The sequence below is a fragment of the Carcharhinus amblyrhynchos genome, chromosome 9 (assembly GCF_965287045.1).
Source record: "Carcharhinus amblyrhynchos chromosome 9, sCarAmb.v2.hapA, whole genome shotgun sequence".
NCBI classification, from domain to species: domain Eukaryota; kingdom Metazoa; phylum Chordata; class Chondrichthyes; order Carcharhiniformes; family Carcharhinidae; genus Carcharhinus; species Carcharhinus amblyrhynchos.
The window spans coordinates 92,057,236-92,078,816 of NC_137332.1; the positions used below are offsets into that span (position 1 = coordinate 92,057,236).

Below are 21,581 nucleotides of genomic sequence, written 5' to 3' on the forward strand. Positions count from 1 at the left end.
CTTGATTCAAAGTTTAGTGAAAACTGAATATCGTGTTATTTGTCTGCTGTTCTATTATTCTTCTGTATAGATTTACAACTCTCAATAAATTCATTTTTACACTTAACCTGAGTTGTCAGTATGGTGTTTTCTCATTGAAACATTCAAGAACCTTCAGTAACAGTCCTATTCACAATATATTGGTCAATATCTCTGGGGGCTAGTAAATTTTCTCCACCAATGGGCTTATAATTTCTAGTTCACAGGAAGCATAACATTTTCTAAAAAATTTCATTTAAATATCAATTTTCAGTTTGTGGGGGGCAGTGACACAGTGGTTAGCACTACTGCTTCACAGTGCCAGAGACCCACGTTTAGTTCCAGCATTGGATGAAGTCTGCACATTCTTCCCTGTCTTCATGGGCTTCCTTCAGGTGCTCTGGTTTCCTCCCACACTCAAAGATCTTTGGGCTAGATTAATTATCCATGCTAAATTGCCCCTTAGTGTCAGAAGATTACAGGGTAAATACATAAGAACATAAGAAATAGGAGCAGGAGTAGGCCATCTAGCCCCTCGAGCCTGCCCCGCCATTCAATAAGATCATGGCTGATCTGAAGTGGCTCAGTTCCACTTTCCTGCTTTCTCCCCATAACCCTTAATCCCCTTGCCTACCAAAAACCTACCTACCCGTGTCTTAAATATATTTAGCGAGGTAGCCTCCCCCACTTCAATGGGCAGAGAATTCCAGAGATTCACTACCCTTTGAGTGAAGAAGTTCCTCCTCAACTCCGTTCTAAACTGCACCCCCCTTATCTTGAGGCTGTGTCCTCTAGTCCTGCTGTCCTTTCTGAGCGGGAAGAATCTCTCTACCTCTACCCTATCCATCCCTTTCATTATCTTATACGTCTCTATAAGATCCCCCCCATCCTTCTAAACTCCAACGAGTACAAGCCCAGTCTATTCAGCCTCTCTTCATAGTTCAACCCCCTCAACTCCAGTGTCAGCCTAGTGAACCTCCTCTGCACTCCCTCCACGGCCAAAATATCCTTGTGCAAGTGCAGCGACCAAAACTGCACACAGTACTCCAGCTGCGGCCTCACCAGTGCCCTGTACAGTTGCAGCAAGACCTCCCTACTTTTATATTCAATCCCCCTCGCTATGAAGGCCAGCATCCCATTTGCCTTCCTGATCACCTGCTGCACTTGTAGGCTGGGTTTTTGCGACTCATGCACAAGGACCCCCAGGTCCCTCTGCACCGTAGCATGCTGCAGCTTTTCGCCCTTTAAATAGTAGTCCTTCCTACTATTATTCCTGCCAAAGTGGATAACCTCACACTTGCCAACATTGTATTCCATCTGCCAGGTCCTCACCCACTCGCTTAGCCTATCTAGATCCCTCTGCAGACTTTCTACAACCTCCGCACAATTTGCTTTTCCACTTATCTTTGTGTCATCAGCAAATTTCGACACCCTACACTCAGCTCCCTCCTCCAGATCATCTATATAAATGGTAAATAGCTGAGGCCCCAGCACCGATCCCTGGGGCACTCCACTAGTCACCAACCGCCAATCCGAATAGCACCCATTGACACCTACTCCCTGCCTCCTATTAGACAGCCAATCCTCTATCCACACTAACACCTTACCCTCAACTCCATGCCCCCTAACCTTCTGTAACAACCTTTTGTGCGGCATCTTATCAAACGCCTTCTGAAAATCGAGAAACACCACATACACCGGTTCCCCTCCGTCCACCGCACTAGTCACATCCTCATAGAATTCCAATAAATTTGTCAGACACGACTTCCCCTTAACGAATCCATGCTGCGTCTGCTCTATCAAACAATTCTTCTCAAGGTGCCTCGCTATTTATTTCTTCTTTGATGACGGATTCAAGCATTTTTCCTACAACAGACGTTAAACTAACCGGCCTATAATTGCCTGCCTTTTGCCTGCTACCCTTTTTAAACAGCGGCGTAACATTAGCCATTTTCCAATCTTCCAGCACTTCCCCAGAATCCAGCGAAGTTTGGAAAATAATCACTAAGGCATCCACTATCACCTCTGCCATTTCCTTCAGAACCCTGGGATGCATTCCATCCGGTCCTGGGGACTTGTCTACCATCAGTCCCACTAGTCTATCGAGCACTACCTCTCTAGTGACAGTGATCGCATTCAGGCCCTCAACTCCTACCATCCTTCTATCTTTAATACCCGGCAAACTATTCGCATCCTCCTCCGTGAAGACCGAGGCAAAAAACTTATTTACAGCTTCCGCCATTTCCTCATCCCCCACCACTAAATCCCCCCTCTCATCCTCTAAGAGTCCAACATTCACTCTAGCCAGCCTCCTCCTCTTTATATATTTATAAAAACTCTTACTATCCTTTTTTATATTTAGTGCTAGTTTAGCTTCATAGTTTATCCTTCCTTTCTTTATCAACTTCTTCGTCATTCTTTGTTGATTTTTAAACCCCTCCCAATCCTCTACGTGGGGTTACAGGGATAGGCCCTGGATGGGATTGTTGTTGGTGCAGGCACAATTGGCTGAAGGCTTCCTTCTAGACTATAGGGATTCTATGATTCATAAACTGGGCATCTAAAAACACGGCAACCAATGAGGTGCTTATCAACAGTGATCGCTGTTGTAATTTAGCAATTTTTTGTAAAAAGGCGGCATCCAATTTATGCACAGAAATCATAAACAGCAATGTGATGATCACTCGATAATTTGTTTTTGTGACATTGATTGTGCGATTGTTTGCTGGAGCAGACGAGTGAAGGAGCAGAGAGAGATTTTACCTGTTAAAAACCTGTTTAAAATAAGTTTAAAGCACTTTGTTCTTTGTAGAACTGTTTAAAGCATTTATTTATTGTATTTACTGCTTCAAGAATTCTGAGGGAGTGGTTAGCAGGCAGTTGTGGGCCATCAGCTTTAATTATCATCTGGCCACACGGTGAAGCCTTCCATTGTTTGCTGGAGCAGACAAGTGAAGGAGAAGAGAGAGAGCTAAGATTTTACCTGTTAAAAACCTGTTTAAAATAAGTTTAAAGCACTTTGTTCTTTGTAGAACTGTTTAAAGCATTTATTTATTGTATTTACTGCTTTAAGAATTCTGAGGGAGTGGTTAGCAGGCAGTTGCGGGCCATCAGCTTTAATTATCATCTGGCCACACGGTGAAGCCTTCCATTGTTTGCTGGAGCAGATGAGTGAAGGAGCAGAGAGAGAGCTAAGATTTTACCTGTTAAAAACCTGTTTAAAATAAGTTTAAAGCACTTTGTTCTTTGTAGAACTGTTTAAAGCATTTATTTATTGTATTTACTGCTTTAAGAATTCTGAGGGAGTGGTTAGCAGGCAGTTGTGGGACATCAGCTTTAAATCAGCGCCAGGTTTAAAAGGAGGCCTGGTGTAGACAGCGGGCAGCGTCTAAGCGGGCAGCGGAGTGAGTGGGAAGCAGAGTGAGCTATTAGGGCTTAATATCAAAAAGGGCTGGAAGGAAAAAAGGCCAGGTGAGTTCGTTTGAAAAACAAGGAAACAAAAAACAAAAAAAATTTTTTCAAAACTACTACAGAATAATGGAGGGGCATGTGATGTGTGGTTTCTGTATGATGTGGGAACTGGTGGACCCCAGGGTCCATCCCAGTGACCATGTCTGTAGTAAGTGCAGGTTGCTGGAGGAGCTCCAGCTCAGGGTAAATGAGCTGGCCTCTGAGCTACAGACACTGAGGCTCATCAGGGGGAGAGAGGGTGCCATTGTCAATGGGGTGCAAGTGACATCCACCCCCCCTAGACTGGCTAACTCTAAGGGTCAGGGACAAGAGGGGGCTGCTGGGAGGAGGAAGGGGGGTGAGGAGCGGAGGAAGGAGGGTGGGGAGCGGAGGCCTCAGCCTCTTAATCTGCATAACAGGTTTGAGGTTCTTGCTTCCAGGCTGGACGAGGACGAGGCAGGTGAGGTTGGTGAGCAAACTGCACATGGTACAGTGATGCAGCAGGACATAGGCAAAGAGAGGGGGAAAAGGAACGTAGTAGTGATTGGGGATAGTGGGGTGAAGGGTATTGACACTGTCCTTTGTCACAATGACAAAGTGCACAGAAGGGTGTGTTGTCTGCCTGGTGCTCGGGTACGGAATGTCGCAGCTGGGCTGCAGAGGAACCTGGAGTGGGAGGGTGAGAATCCGGTCGTTGTGGTACATGTGGGTGCCGGCGACGTAAGCAAAATGCAGACTGAGGATCTGGGGAGGGAGTATGAAAAGCTGGGAATGGAATTAAAAAGTAGAACCGACAAGGTGGTTATCTCTGGGCTACTGCCTGAACCGAGTGCAGACGGGTGTAGGGTTGACATGATTAAGGAAGTGAATGGGTGGCTCAGGGATTGGTGTGGGAGGAATGGGTTTGAATTTATGGGGCATTGGCACCAGTATTGGGGTAGGTGGGACCTGTTCGGGCGGGATGGGGTTGGTCTGAACCGTGCTGGGACCAGAGTGCTGGCGAATCGAGTAAAGAGGACTGTAGACAGGGCTTTAAACTAATTGTGGGGGGGGGGGGGGGGGGGGGGGGAGGGTGCGAGGGTAGGTGATGTTACGAGGTCTAAAGTTAAGGAGAGGGTACAGGTAAGGGAAGAGGCCGAGGATGTCCCAACAATAGAGGGAGTAGGGGGCGTGAGTATGGTTGGTGGCGTTACGGCAAATAGGGTCCAGGTGAAGGCTGGGATGAAAGCACTTTATCTGAATGCACGAAGCATTCGGAATAAAGTGGATGAGTTGGTGGCGCAGATCGACACAAATGGATACGATCTGGTGGCCATTACAGAGACGTGGCTGCAGGGTGACAGGGACTGGGAGCTGAATGTACAGGGCTATCAAGTGTTTAGGAAGGATAGGCAGGAGGGAAAAGCGGGGGGGCGTAGCTCTGCTGATTAAGGATAGCATCACGGTGGTAGCAAGGGATGATATTGGAGCCAAGGAGCAGAGGGTGGAATCGTTGTGGGTGGAGATTAGGAACAGCAAAGGGAGGAAGACGCTGGTGGGTGTCGTCTATAGGCCCCCGAATAATGATCTGGAGATGGGGCGGGCTGTTAACGCGCAAATAAGTGCGGCGTGCAGGAATGGGACGGCCGTAGTTATGGGGGATTTCAATCTGCATATTGATTGGTCGACCCATGTTGGACGCGGGGGGCTCGAGGAAGAGTTCTTGGAATGCTGCCGGGATAGTTTCCTCGAACAGTGTGTGTTGGAGCCGACGAGGGAGCAAACTATCTTGGATCTTGTGCTATGTAATGAGGTGGGTAGAATTAGGGACCTTGTGGTGAAGGATCCTCTTGGGGAGAGTGATCATTGTATGGTGGAGTTTCTGGTGCAGATGGAGGAGGAGAAAGTGGGTTCCCGGACACGCGTCCTCTGTTTGAATAGAGGGGAGTACGGTAGGATGAGAGAAGAATTGGCGAATGTGGACTGGGGGAGCACGTTGGAGGGAGGGTCTGTTGAGGAGCAGTGGAGGATCTTTAAGGAGATCTTTCTTGGTGCTCAGCGGAAATTTATTCCGATGGTCAAAAAGGATAGTAGGAAGGGAGGTAATAAGCTGTGGATAACGAAGGAGGTGAAGGAAAGTGTTAAATTAAAAGCGGAGGAATTTAGAGTAGCTAAGAGTAGTGGGCGAGAAGAGGATTGGGAGAGGTTTAAATGTCAACAAAGATTGACAAAGAAGTTGATAAAGAAGGGTAGGAGAAACTATGAAGCTGGGCTAGCGCTTAATATAAAAAAGGATAGCAAGAGTTTTTATAAATATATAAAAAGGAAGAGGCTGGCTAGGGTGAATGTTGGTCCTTTAGAGGATGAGAAAGGGGACCTAGTGGTAGGGGATGAGGATATGGCTAAGGTATTGAATAACTTTTTTTGTTTCTGTCTTCACGGAGGAGGACGTGAATAATTTGCCGGGTGTTAGCGATGGAAAGGTGGTAGGACTGGAGGGTCTTAATGACATTACTGTTACTAGAGAGGCGGTGCTCGACAGACTGGAGGGGCTGATTGTGGACAAGTCCCCAGGACCGGATGGAATGCATTCGAGGGTTCTGAAAGAAATGGCGGAGGTGATAGTGGATGCCTTGGTGGTTATTTTCCAGACGTCGCTGGATTCCGGGGAAGTGCCGGATGATTGGAAAACGGCTAATGTTACACCGTTGTTTAAGAAGGGTGCCAGGCAAAAGGCGGGGAATTATAGGCCGGTTAGTTTAACGTCTGTGGTAGGTAAAATGTTAGAATCTGTCATTAAGGAGGAAATTGCGAGGCATCTTGAAGGGAATTGCTTGATAGAGCAGACGCAGCACGGTTTCATTAAAGGGAAATCGTGTCTGACAAATTTACTGGAGTTCTATGAGGATGTGTCTAGGGCGGTGGATAGAGGAGAGCCGGTGGATGTGGTCTTTCTAGATTTTCAGAAGGCGTTTGACAAAGTACCTCACAAGAGGTTATTGCAGAAGGTCGAGGGACATGGAGTTGGGGGTAGGGTGTTAGCGTGGATAGAGGATTGGTTGTCAAATAGGAGGCAGAGAGTGGGGGTCAACGGGTGCTATTCGGATTGGCGGATGGTGACTAGTGGAGTGCCCCAGGGGTCGGTGCTGGGGCCTCAGCTTTTTACCATTTATATAGATGATCTGGAGGAGGGAACCGAGTGTAGGGTGTCGAAATTTGCTGATGACACCAAGATTGGGGGAACGGCAAATTGTGCGGAGGGTGTGGAGAGTCTGCAGAAGGATCTAGATAGGCTGGGCGGATGGGCCAGGAAATGGCAAATGGAATTTAATGTTGGCAAGTGTGAGGTGGTCCACTTTGGTAGGAAGAATGGTAGGAAGGACTATTACTTACGGGGCGAAAAACTGCAGCAGGTGACGGTGCAGAGGGACCTCGGGGTCCTTGTGCATGAGTCGCAAAAACCCAGCTTGCAGGTGCAGCAGGTGGTCAGGAAGGCGAATGAGATGCTGGCCTTCATAGCGAGGGGGATTGAATATAAAAGTAGGGAGGTCTTGCTGCAGCTGTATAGGGCATTGGTGAGGCCGCAGCTGGAGTACTGTGTGCAGTTTTGGGCGCCGCACCTGAGCAAAGATATTTTGGCCTTGGAGGGAGTGCAGAGGAGGTTTACAAGGCTGGTACCGGAGTTGAGGGGGTTGAGCTGTGAGGAGAGGCTGAATAAACTAGGCTTGTACTCGTTAGAGTTTAGAAGAATGAGGGGAGATCTCATTGAGACATATAAGATGATGAATGGGATGGATAGGATAGAGGTGGAGAGACTCTTCCCGCTCAAAAAAGACAGTAGGACTAGGGGGCACAGCCTCAAGATAAAAGGGGGGCGGTTTAGAACGGAGTTGAGGAACTTCTTCACTCAAAGGGTCGTGAATCTCTGGAATTCTCTGCCCGTTGAAGTGGTGGAGGCTGCCTCGCTAAATATTTTTAAGACGCGGGTTGATGGGTTTTTGATAAGAGAGGGGATTAAGGGTTATGGGGAGAAAGCGGGAAAGTGGAACTGAGCAGCGACAGATCAGCCATGATCTTATTGAATGGCGGGGCAGGCTCGAAGGGCTAGATGGCCTGCTCCTGCTCCTACTTCTTATGTTCTTATGTTATGTTCTTATGTTCTTATATGTGCGATCTATACTGACCCTTGAGATAACTCAACTGCCCCTTCTATAATGTGGTATCATGAGATCTTTTGCATTCACCAGAGAGGGTAGACATGGCCTTGATTTAACTCATCTGAAAGATGGTATCTCTGACAGTGCAGCACTCCCTCAGTACTGTACCTGAACAAAGAACAATACAGCACGGGAAACAGGCCCTTCGGCCCAACGAGCCCGCACTGCCATCTTAACAATGTGTTTTTCCTCCTCCACCCTTGACGCATGTCTATTCTTTTGGTACCCCCACTGGAAACCAGGCTAAGGGGACAATTATTTAGGGACAATTTGTTACACCAATCAGCCTAAGAGCACATCTTTGGGGTGTGGGAGGAAATCGGAGCACCCAGAGGAAACCCACGCAACCACAGGGAGAACGCGCAAACTCCCACAGACACTGGCCCAAATCCATGTATCTGCACAGCAAACAGTGATAGTCACTGAGCTGTTGTGGTGCCCATCTGCTGGTCCAGTTTTAAGCATACACAAATGACGCGAAGTACTAGGCTACTCTCGAACTTTCAAGAACAACCCATGCACGACCCACCGTGTGCATGCCCCTCATTAGACAACAAGGTGGACCGACGCACCTGCAGAGTAAAAGAGAAAAACATCAACACATGTAACAGAATGTAACTTCCGTGCTGAAGACTGTGGAGTGAGACTTGAACGCACAATTCTCTGATTCAGAGGTGAGAATGCTAAGCCACAACCAACAATAAGTCCCAAAGCTGTGCACAGAATGCTTTTCCCCTGTAAACTGGCAGCCTTAAAGTTTGATTTGATTTAAAGTGGTACCTAGTATGAGCTGCAGGAGTCGATGTTGTCTTTGTGCCTGGCTTCCTGAAGCTGTGAAAGATGGTAGAGTTCCTAGTGTCAGGAGACGTGAAACTGATGGAGAAAAGTAGGTAGGCGCAAGAAGTGAGAAACAGACTCGGTATTGATTGAGCAAAAACCCAAACATCCTAAATCCCACTGAACAGCTAAACTCCGGAACAACCATCACCATCTGAAAAACACAGGTACTTCTCTGATACTGGTCTGCAGAGCACTCTCCCACCACTCTATGTAGTTTGTAGGACTACATATTTGCCTAGGTTCTGCTCCCAAACATAGCATCCTGTGATATTAATGTCAATAATACAGGTGCATCTGAGGGGCTGAAGTAGGTCAGTCTTCACCTTGATCCAGGTATGTGGGTGAGCTGGGTTAATCCCACACTCCAGAGACAGTTTAGACAAAGCTTGAGCCTGTATCTAACCCATGCGGTGTCTTCTCAGTGAGTGCGTAATGGGATAGTGTCAACGTGGAGAAGTTATTCCATCCCCATTTTAAATGTGGAGAAGTTATTCCTTCAAGCTTATTTCCCAGCGGTTTTTAAACGTGATGAGGATTTATGCCTCTGTTATCATTTCAGACTCTGCATTCTTGCCCACTCGCCATAGCCCTTCAACCCATTGCTAATCAAAAATCTATCTCCTCCTTGAATTTACTTATCCACCACACTCTAGGGTAGCGAATTCCACAGATTCATAACCCTTTCAGAGAAGTAACTTTTCCTGTTTTAAATCTGCTAACCCTTATCCTAAAGTATGACCTCTCATTCTACAATTTATCTATGAGCCCACTGCTTAACATTAACATATCTAAAAAGTACTTTATTGAATGTGAAGTCCATTGGAACATACTGGTGTTCTGAAATGTTCTATATAAATTCCAAAACTTGTTTTGAGTTCCAGAGGGTGGTAAATTACTCCATTCTCATTTTAAATATGGAGAAGTTATATCCCAGTGTTTCACCTTCTGAGTAAAATAATTACTCAACTCCCCTTTAATTCTTCCATCAATGACTTTAAATCTCTGCTCCCTGGTTATTGACCTCTCTGCTCAAGGAAATAAGATTGAAACAAACCCAGCAGGTGCCTCTGCCACTTCCATCCCTTCCGTCACCCCATCTGGACAAATTTCCATTAATGCTCCCCGAACACTCATCTTTCTCTAGTTTCTCTCCTATCTCCTCTTGTACCCCCTCTGAGCTTATCTTGTTCACGAAACCCACCTCCTGTTCCCGCAACCCTATTCTCACTAAACCGCTGGTCACTCAACTTCTCCTGGTCCCAATGTTTGCCAAAATTGTTCATGGTTTGTTCTGTTCAAATGTTAACCCTTTCTCCTTTAAATCTGCTGTTCCATCTCCAATCTCCCTTTTCTCTCCAAATTCCTTGAATATGTTATCACATCCCAAATCCTGGAAAGGGACATGATTGGATGAGCGGTGAGGGATAGAGTGAGGGGTCAGACAAGGGGCGAGAGGCCAAAAGAGAGGACTGGAGAAGAATGAAGCAAAACTCCCTAAGATATCATAAAACGATAGTCAATCTCTGAGTTAAAATCATTTTCTTAGTCAATCTGCAACACAGTTTGCACTGCAAGCAGAGGTGAACCCCCCCAAGTCACTGCCTGATCACTGAGTCAGTCTCTTCGCCCTCTACTCTTTTACAGTCTCTTATGTTCTTTGCTTCTGAATCACTCTCTACTGTGTCACCCTTTCCTGTACATGGAACATACTGGTGTTCTGAAATGTTCTATATAAATGCCAAAACTTGTTTTGAGTTCCAGAGGGTGGTAAATTATTCCATCCTCATTTTAAATATGGAGACCACTGCACGTCAATGCTGCCTTGGATGCTGTGGATCTTCCTCTTCTGATCTGCTGTCAAACACGTTCCACATTGATGTTGTCAGTTTGAAAGCCTCCAAAGATGGAGAATGCAATTACCATAATAAAAATCTGTCAAACATTTACCAGGGGAACTGAGACAGCAGCTGCTAAGTGAGGTTTTATTCAGATGGGACAATGACAAGTTTAAATCCCCACCTGATCTGCTGCTCAAAGTCGCCTCCGTTTCCCTGGTCAGTTTCCCAAACTTCAGGAAACTCCTGTTACTCCAGAAATATTTGGATTGGCTGTGAGAGACGTCAATCAGAGAGCCCACCCACTCTGCCCATTCTCTCCTCTTCCTCTTTCACAGCTGCTTCACTTCCTGTAGGGGCTGAAAACCAAGTCGGGAGGTGGTGAGTGAAGGAACAGAATTTATAATAATTACATCGCATCATATCCACACTAATGTACAGGCAGTCTGACTATCCTGTGGGGAATCAGATGTGGAAATGTCCCTTATGCTGTGTGAGAAGATCCAGCTGAGAGACCTGTTTACTCAGTGCTTTGTGCCGAGCTGTTTGATTGGTGCTGTGTGTTGGATGTTGAGTGTGTTTATTGGAAGCATTTCCCTTCTGATTTACAGGCTGAGTTTTGTTGATGGGTCATTTTTTTGTGTGTTTTTATTCCAATTCAAACAAATCAAGTCCAATTCAGAGTCTGAACAAATTGAGACATTCCCAATACAAGCTGACAAGACAGGGCTCTCAACTACTGTCTTGGGCTTAATCTACATGATCCAAGCTGATTGGAGTAGGCATAGCTCCTCCTCCAAGGCTTGATATCATTTGCATCTTAGCTGAAAGGTCAAGATGCTGCTTTAAAAAATTGCTTCAAATAAAGCTAAAATGTAATCTAATGAGTTCAACCAAATACAGCATGTCGATACTACAATTGATCTTATCTAGGAGGGGCAAAGACACATTTATTGAACTGTCTCAATGTTTTCTTTAAAAAATTTACGTGAAGGCCTCGTCTTTCCCAGAAGCCTGGGCTTGGGTGTGATAGTTTTGCCCAGCCTGTGTCTGGTAGCCGAATTTGAGATGTACAGTCTGAGTGAATGCAGTGTCTGTGCACTTGCTCACTATCCAGTCTCCCTGCTGGAAATAGAGGGCGTGTGACAGTTAAGTGAGGAAAAAGAAAGGATTTGTATCTGATCCCCACACAGGAAGTAACAGACTGACACTCACTGTGGAACAGTCTCTAACTGAGGAGGCAATCCCTTCAGCAAAGGAAGAGAGTGATTTAGAAGAAATCATGTTTCCTTTTCCTGTTTTACAGAAGGATTGCACGGAACTACACCAGAGAATACAGTGAGGATACACACTGCAGATAGATCCTGACTATCACACAAGGAACAACTGCACAACTGTGGGAAGACATCCAGTCCCTTCACAGCATTGCTCAACATAGAGACAATTGGGCAGTGAAATCATCATTTAGAAATTGGTCAGGTCAGGGGAGCTTTGACATGTCATTAGATCTGAAACTGGTCAGTAGTGTGGAATCTATCACCAGAACCAACATTTCTGAAGGTTTGGCTGTTGACGATTGGTCAGGGTGAGGTTGGAAAGAAGCTGTTCAATTGTGAGGAAGACTCCACAGGCTCATAAGATCTCCCAACATGCAGTGCAATCTATTGTATTGTGTATAACACAAGGCTTGCTACATGGAGGAGAAACCTTTCAAGTGTGATGTTTGCGATCAAGTCTTCAATCAATCATGGATGCACATGAAACATCAATACATCCACACTGGGGAGAAACTGTTTAAGTGCGAGAAGTGTAACAAAGACTTTTCGCAATCGTCAGACCTGCTATCACATTGGCATGTTCATACTGGGGAGAAACCATTCACATGTGAGGTGTGCACCAAATCATTCTCATGCTCATCCAATCTCCATGAACACCAACGAATCCACACAGGGGAGAAACCATTCACATGGGAGATGTGTAACAGATCATTCTCATGCTCATCGAACTTTCGCACACACCAACGTATTCACACAGGGGAGAAACCATTCACCTGTGAGGTTTGTGACAAATCATTCTCTCAGTCATCACAGCTCCGCAGACACCAACATATTCACACAGGGGAGAAACCATTCATCTGTAAGATTTGTGACAAATCATTCTCAACTTCATCACACCTTAGTATACACCAACGTATTCACACAGGGGAGAAACCATTCATGTGCAATGTTTGTGATAAATCATTCTCGCAGTTATCAAACCTCCTCACGCACCAACATGTTCACATGGGAGAAACAGTTGATGTGCGAGTTGTGTAACAAATTATTCTCCAGTTCGTCACACCTCCCAGTGCGCTATTTCATGAGAAACCATTCAGATGTATTCTCAAGTCATTCTTGCAGTCATCATCGCTTCACAAGCACAAATGCATTTACACAGGAGAAAAACCATTCATTTGAATTGTGTGCAACAAATCATTTCCATAGTTATCATACCTCTGTGTGTGCACATTCTCTCTCTTTATTCTCAAAATATACCCTCATGGTTTTAAGTATATCAAAAGATGGACATGGGGTGAATGTGTTCAGATGTGAGGTGTGTGACATAACCTTCAGACGGTCATCAAACCTCTTGGCCCATCAGAGGATTCAAACAGGGAGAAGTCATTCAGATATGATGTTTGTGAGAAAGCTTTCATCCACTCCTTCAAGCTCCTGAGGCACCAGAGGATTCATACTGGGGAGAAACCATTTAAGTGTGATGTATGTGGCAAAACTTCCACAAATTCATCAAACTTCCTGATCTATCAGGGAATCCATACAGGGTAGTAGCTCTTTAAGTGTGAAATTTACCAGAATGTCTTTCTGATATTTTTGAAGTTGCTAAAACAGAGAAATTGGGATAAACCATTCAAGTATGGATGTGTGACGAAACTTTCACAGTCAGTATATCTCCTGGTCCATCAATGCACTCGCACAGAGGTGAAACCATATTGATGCGAGTTCTGTAATAAAAACATTCACATAGTTATTGGACTCCTGGAGCATCAGTGAACTCACATGGGAGCCACACCCTTCCAGCATGACATGTGTCCGATTGTTTCACTTACAGCCCCTCTCTCACCAAACACCAACATGTCCACATGGACTTGGAGTCAGTTTGCCTGCTTCCCTTAAACTGAGAGATGTCGGTATTGTTTATCGTCCAGTGCTCACACAGGGGAGTTTTCATGCTAAAGCACTATCTGTCTCAGGAGTGTCTGTCTCAAACCTCTCTCTTGCTGTCAATTATTGCAAAAAAAGGTGAAGAATCCTACTATAGCACCATAGTAATGTTCTGGCACAGAAAAAGTTCAGTCAGTCCATCATGTATTCACCCATCAAAAATAGAAAAAACAGATCTAGCTTTCATTTTCATCCCACTTTTCAGCATCTGGTCCATAGCATCAGGTTACAGTACTTAAGATGCAGATCCAGGTAAATGAGTTTAGCATTTCAACTTCAACCACCAATTCAGATAGTGAATTCTAGACACTCATCATGCTTTGCATGAAGAAGTTTTTTCTCATGTCCCCTCTAATACTTATACCAATCATCTTAAATCTATGTTCTCTGATAACTGGCCCTCAGTTAGGGGAAACAGGTCTTTCTAGTCTAATCTATCTCGGCCCCTCATAATTTTGTCCACCTCAGTTAGGTTAGCCCTCAGCATCCTTTATTTGTAAGGAAAATAACTTCAGCCTATTCAATCTCTCCTCATAGATGCAATTTTCAAGCTCTGGCAACATTCCTGTACATTTCCTTTGCAGTATCTCCAGTGCAATTATGTCTTATAAATGTGGTGACCACAACAGTACACAAAGCTCCAGCTCTAGTCTAACCAACCTTTTATACAGTTCCATCATTACATCCCTGTTTTTGTGTTCAATACCTTGGCCAATAAAGGAAAGCATTCCATATCCTTTATTTAACATCTTATTCACCTGTCCAGCTATCTTCAGGAACCTGTGGACATGCACTCGAAGGTCTCTCACTTACTCAACCCCTCTCAATATGTTCTAGTTTATTGAATCTTCCCTTTGTTTGCCTTCCCTAACTGCATTACCTCATACTTCTCTGGATTAAATTGCATTTCCAACTTTTCCAACACTCAATTAAACCATTGATATTCTGGAGTTGACAGCTTTCCTCTTCACTATCAACCACACATCCAATTTTTGTGGCATCTGCAATTATCCCAATCATGTCATCCACATTTAAGTCTAAATCATTAATATACTCAGCGAACAACAATAGCCGTACTGAGAGCCCTGTGGAGTGCCACTAGAAACTGCCTAAATTGCACAAAATGATCGACTTTTGTTTCCTGTTATTGAATTAATTTTTGATCCAACTTGCTACCTTCCCCTGTGTCCCATTGGATTTCACTTTTCTGACCAATCTGTCATGCGGTACCTTGTCAAATGCCTTAATAAAATTCATATTGACATCATTCACTGCATTACCCTCATCAATCATGGTTGTTATTTCCTCAAACAATGTTATCAAGTTCATTAAACATGATCTTCGCTGAACGACACCATGCTATCACTGATTAATCAATTCCTTTCTAAGTGACAGTTTACCATGTCTCTCAGAATTGATTCCAGTAGTTTGTTCATCACTGAAGTCAGATTGACCAGGCAACAGGAATAGGATCTGTGTTTTGCACTATTCCAGCATTTGTAAAATGTATCAAGGTTTACTACTTCACCAATTGAAGTGTGAAGTTTGATTTCACAGAATCAGTGAATTATTAAAGGAGAGACAGAGGTCGCTGTCAGGACTGGAACTTGAAAAGTTTCAAATTTATCTAGAATCATACAATGCAGAAGAGGCCCTTCAGCCGTTGTGTCTCCAGTGACACACGAGAAACACCTGACCCCCAGCCAATCCCATTTGCCAATATTTGGCCCATAGCCTTCAGTGTTATGATGTGCCAAGTGCTCATCCAGATACTTCTTAAAGGATATGAAGCAGCCCACCTCTACCACCCTCCCAGGCAGCACATTCCAAACCAACACCACTCTCTGGGTAAAAATGTTTTTTTGCACGTCCCCCTAACCTGCCACTCACCTTGAACCTATGCCCCCTCGTGACTGAGGCAGCTGCTCCTTATCCACTGTGATATGCCCTTTATAATCTTGTACACCTCAATCAGATCGCCCCTCAGTCTGCTCCAACAAAAATGTCCCAAGCCTTCCCAACCTCTCTTCATAACTTAAATGTTCCATCACAGGCTACATCCTGGTGAATCTACTCTTCACCCCCTTCAGCACAATCATGTCCTTCTGATAATGTGGTAACCATAACTACACACAGTACTTTAGCAGTGGCCTCACCAATGTTTTATACAACACCAACATGACTTCCCTACTTTTGTAATCTATGCCTCGATTGATTGATAAAGGTAAGTTTCCCATATGCTTTTTTCACCACCCTACTAACATGCCCTTCTGCCTTCAGAGATCTGTGGACAAAAACGCCAAAGTCTCTTTGTTCCATAGAACTTCTTGTGCAATTCACTGAATAGTTCTTTGTCAAATTACTCCTTCTAAAGAGTATCACCTCAGACTGTTCAAGTTTAAATTCCATCTGCAACTTAGCTGTCCATTTGACCATCCTGTGTATATCTTCTAGCTGTGGAGGGGTTAGCATTGCTGTCTCACAGTGCCAGGGACCGGAGTTCAATTGTGGCCTCGGATGAATGTGTGGAGTTTGCATGTTCTCCCCGTGTCTGTGTGGGATTTGTCTGGGTGCTCTAGTTTCCTCTAATATCCCAAAGATATGCAGGTGAAGTTGATCAGCAATGCTAAATTGCCCCTTAGTCTGAGAGAGATTAGCAGGGTAAATGAGTGGGATGATGTTGATAGGGCCTGAGTAGGGTAGTTGTTACTACAGGCTTGAAGGGCTAATGGCCATCTTTTGCACTGTAAGGATTCTATGATTTCTAAGACACTCAGCATCACTGGTAACCACCCAGCCAATTTTTGTGTCATCCACAAACTTACTAATCCTATTCCTGACATAGTCCTCTATGTCATTTATATAAATGATGAATAATCGGGTACCCAGCACAGATCCACTAAAGCAGCCTTCTGTCATCACTATCTGTCTCTTTTTTTTCATTCATGGGACATGGGCCTTGCTGGCTGGCCAACATTTATTGCCCATCTCTAGTTGCCCTTGAGAAGGTGGTGGTTTGCTGCCTTTTTGAATTGCTCCAGTCTATGTGCTGAGGGTTAACCCACAATGCTGTTGGGGAGGGAATTCCAGGATTTTGACCCTGTGACTGTGAAGGAACGGCTATATATTTCCAAGTCAGGATAGTGAGTGGCTTGGAGGGGAACTTGCAGGTGAGAGTGTTCCCATGTATCTGCTGCCCTTGACCTTCTAGGTGGAAGTGTCATTGGTTTGGAAGCTGATGACTAAGGATCTTTGTGAATTGCTGCAGTGCACTTTGTAGATAGTACACATTGCTGCTACTGAGCGTTGGTGGTGGAGGGAGTGGATATTTGTAGATGTGCCAATCAAGCAGGCTTCTTTGTCCTGGATGGTGTCAAGCTTCTTGAGTGTTGTGGAGCTGCACCCATCCAGGCAAGTGGGGAGTATTCCATCACAACCTTGACTTGTGCCTTGTAGATGATGGAAAGGCTTTGGGGAGTCAGGAAGTGAGTTACTTGGCACAATATTCCTAACCCCTGACCTGCTCTTGTAGCCACAGTGTTAATGTGGTGAGTCCAGTTGAGTTTCTGGTCAATGTTAACCCCAAAGATGTTGACAGTGGGGGATTCAGTGAAGGTAACACCATTGAATGTCAATGGGTGATGGTTAGAGTGTATTATTGGTGATGGTTATTGCCTGACATTTGTGTGGCACGAATATAACTTGCCACTCGTCAGCCCATTGTCCAGATCTTGTTGCATTTGAACATGGACTGCTGCAGTATCTGGGAAGTCACGAATAGTGCTGAACATCGTGCAATCATCAGTGAACATCCCCACTTCTGACCTTATGACAGAGGGAGGTCATTGATGAAGCAGCTGAAAATTGTTGGTCCGAGTACACTATCCTGAGGGACTCCTGCAGAGATGTCCTGGACTGAGATGACTGACCCTTTACAACCACAACCATCTTCCTGTGTACCAGGTAAGACTTCAACTGGAGGAGTGTTTGCCCCGATACCCATTGATTCCAGTTTTGCTAGGACTCTTCGATGCCACAGTCAGAATTTTCCTGAACTAACCAATTTTGAATCCACTTTATCAAATTACCCTGCATTCCATGTGCATTTGCCTTCTTTGTAAGTCTGCCATGTGGGACCTTGTCAAAGGCTTTGAAGAAAACCATATAAACTACATCAACTACACTATCCTCAACTACTGGGTGACATGGTGGCACAGTGGTTAGCACTGCGGCCTCACAGTGCCATGGATCAGGGTTTGATTACAAACCTGGGTCATTGAATGGAGACTATATATTCTCCCTGTGTCTGCGTGGGTTTCCTCTGGGTGTTTCAGTTTCCTCCCACAATCTGAAAGATGCGCTGGTTAGGAGCACTGGCCATGCTAAATTCTCCCTCAGTGTATCCGAACAGATGCCAGAGTGTGGCAACTAGGGGATTTTCACCATAACTTAATTGCAGTGTTTAATGTCACTCTACTTGTGACAACAATAAATAATAAATACGCAGCTGGTCACCTCCTCAAAAAATTCAAATTTGTTAGGCATAATCTCCTTCTGACAAAGCCATGCCCATTAGTCCTGATCAAATCTTGCCTCTCAAAGTGACTATAATTCACTCCTTCAGAATGTTCTCCAATAATTTCCTTACCACTGATGTAAGATTCACTGGACTATAGTTCCCTGGTTTATCTCTACAACCATTCTTAAATAGCAAAACCACATTAGCTGTATACCAGTCCTCTGTCACCTCCCTGTGGGCAGAGAGGAATTGAAAATTCACAGCCTCTGCAATCTCCTACCTTGCCTGGGACACAATTCATCCAGGCATGGAGATTTATCCACTTTTAAGCCTGTCAACACCTCCAGTACCTTGTCCTTCCCTTACAGTCTCAATGAACTCCATACCTTCATCCTCAGATTTGAAGTATTCATTCAACACATATATTTACCCATCACCTGAAGAGGATCTGTCTGTAATTCTCATCACCAGTGTCTGATTCTACCCCATACCCACTCCTGAAAACTGGCTCACTTTGCTAACATACACTCATTTCAAGGGAAATTCTGAGAATACTACAGACAGAAGTAAATTGACCCTTTTCCCCAAACTTGCCCATAATAGTGAACTATATACCATTACGTACTGGAAAACTGCAACTCTCTCCTCACAAAAGCTGTTGAGTTTGAAAGGCAGTTAAAAATTTCAAAACCGTGATTAGGTTCAGGGTTATCGAGCTAAGGTAGGTAGGTGAAGTTAAATTATGGATCCCATGTGATCATGATTGATGTAAAAGCATGAAAAATGATTCCAGTTCCTACATTTCTTGAACTTTTCTCACTTACCTCCTCCAATCTCCTCTCCAACAATAACTGTTCTAGTCAATCTCCAGCTGAAATCCAAATCTCACACCCTCCCCATCACAAAGACCATTGGTTTCCTCCTGTGTGTGTTGATGAATCAGGGGGTATAATGTGTGAAAGTCTTGTCATACATCTCATGTTTGACTTCTCCTGTGTAAATTCTCTGATGCAAAGGAGCTTTGATAAGCTCGAGAAGGACATGTTGCATACGTCGCATCTGAATGGCTTCTCCCCACTGTGAATTCATTGGTGTACGTGGAAGATCGATGACCTCGAATGATTTGTTCCACAGCTCACAAGTGAATGGTTTCTTGCCTGTCTGACTGCACCAGTGATGGACCAAGGTCAATGATTGTGCAAAGCCCTTGTTACAAACTTCAGACTTCAATGATTTCTCAGTGTTCATCTGTTGGTGTATGTAGAGGTTCCCTGACTTCAAGAAGGCTTGGTCACACACTTCACATTTGAAAGGCTTCTCCCCAGTATAGACGTGTTGGTGCTTGAGGAGTGTCAATGACTGTGTGAATGCTCGATGTGAACATTTAAAGAGTTTTTCCCCTTTGTCAATCCTCTAGTGTATCAGGAGATTAGAAAAATGTTTTCTTACATACCTCACACTTGAAGTGTTTCTCCCCTGTGTGAATTGGTTGTGTGCCAAAGAACTTTCTGAAGAAATGTGAGAAGTTTATGATAAAGGTCAATGTTTAGAGTCTTTGTCTCCAGCAACAACTTGAGACTCATCATCACAAACATGCCCTGGAGGACATCTTCAGAGAAGACAAAGATTTGAGAGGGAAGACTTGAATTGGAGAGCAGACCTGGCCAGTTTGCTCAGATTGGGATTATTCAATTTCAGTTAAAATTTTAGTGTTAATTATACAATCAGAAGATTAAAGTAGAGGCATTGGTGGGCTTTCTTAACTGTAGTGTTGGCATGGGGGGATCAGGACAGGTTGTTGGTGTTCTGGACACCTAAAAACATGAAGCCCTTAACCCTTTCTACTTTGTCCTGATGTCCGGGGAGGGTGCAGTGTGTCTGGGGAGGGAGAGTGCAGGTTATCCAGGGAGAGTGCAGTGCATCCAGGGAGGCAGAGTGTAGGGTGTCCGGAGAGAGTGCAGAGTGTCCAGGGAGTGAGGGTGCAGGGTGTCTGGGAAGAGAGGGGCCATGGCGTCTGGGAGGATGCAGGATATCCAGGGAGGGAGAGTGCAGGTTGTCTGAGGAGGAAGGGTGCAGGGTGTCTTGGAAGGGAGGATGCAGGATGTCCGTGGAGGGATAGTGCAGGGTACCAGTGAGGGTGGGTGCCGGGTGTCTAGGGAGGAAAGTGCAAGGTGTCCAGGGAGGGAGGATGCAGGGTGTTTGGGGTGGGAGATGCAGGATGCAAGGTCAGAGTGCAGAGTTCTCTGTATTTGGAAATTATCATCTCATCTGGAGAATTCCACATGCCACTCTGTTAATTAAGGAATTTGACAAAGGAATAAAGGGAAATTATAGGCCAATTACCCTAACATCCCTCATGCCATTTCTCTTCCAGGAATGTCTAGCCTGAAGCAGTCCTGCTCTTCTCCAACTGGATTTCCGTATGTCCCTCCCTCCCTGTCCACCTTCGCTACTTTCTGCCACTTCACTTTTATCCTAACATCTGTTGTGGGGAAATGATTAGAGTTCACAATGAAGGATGGAGTGGGGTGTGAACAGCTTGAAACTTCCCAGCTGATCAGACAGCCAGCATGGATTTGTAAAAGGAGCTCATCTCTGATAAACTTATTTAAATGTTTTCAAGATGGAACTAAAGTAATGGACAGGAGAATGATTCTGGACAGTATTGTGGAGTTAAAAAAGGAATCTGATAAAATCCCTCATCAGAAACCTTGAACTAAAATTGTGATGATGAAATTGAATTGATGTGATCTCCATGATTATAATCTGATGAGGGAGAAAGGAATAGAAGAATCTGTTGTTAGGGTGAGATAAAATAGGTAGAGAGAAGATTAAGGAAATCTGACATGTCAGATAAGACCCTCACAAACTTTTACAGATGCACCATAGAAAGCATTCTTTCTGGTTGTATCACAGCTTGGTATGGCTCCTGTTCTGCCCAACACCACAAGAAACTACCGAGGGTCATGAATGTAGCCCAATCGATCATGGAAACCAGCCTCCCATCCATTAACTCTGTCTACACTTCCTGTTGCCTCGGCAAAGCAGCCAGCATAATTAAGCACCCCACACACCCAGACATTCCCTCTTCCCTTTCTTCTGTCAGGAAAAAGTCTGAGTCACATTCCGACTGTCTCAAGAACAGCTTCTTCCCTGCTGCCATCAGACTTTTGAATGAACCTACCTTGCATTACGTTGATCTTTCTCTATACCCTAGCTATGACTGCAACACTATATTCTTGCTATTCGGATCTCATTGAGACGTATAAGATGATGAATGGGACGGATAGGATAGAGGTGGAGAGACTCTTCCCGCTCAAAAAAGACAGTAGGACTAGGGGGCACAGCCTCAAGATAAAGGGGAGGCGGTTTAGAACGGAGTTGAGGAGGAACTTCTTCACTCAAAGGGTGGTGAATCTCTGGAATTCTCTGCCCGTTGAAGTGGTGGAGGCTGCCTCGCTAAATATTTTTAAGAAGCGGGTTGATGGGTTTTTGATAAGAG

The 21,581-nt window shown here is 44.8% G+C and overlaps 2 protein-coding genes across 2 annotated transcripts in view; one reads left to right on the plus strand and one right to left on the minus strand.

Annotated features, from left to right (window-relative positions):
• The window catches only part of LOC145348018 (uncharacterized), a 649,120-nt gene that overhangs the window by 456,910 nt on the left and 170,629 nt on the right, over nucleotides 1-21,581 (minus strand). The window lies entirely within an intron of this gene.
• On the plus strand, nucleotides 10,695-14,827 carry LOC145347998 (uncharacterized). The gene is made up of 2 exons (XM_080196076.1): nucleotides 10,695-10,720; nucleotides 11,646-14,827. Exon 2 carries the CDS (start codon nucleotides 12,034-12,036, stop codon nucleotides 12,652-12,654), a length of 621 nt encoding a protein of 206 aa, XP_080052202.1. The 5' UTR covers nucleotides 10,695-10,720; nucleotides 11,646-12,033; the 3' UTR covers nucleotides 12,655-14,827.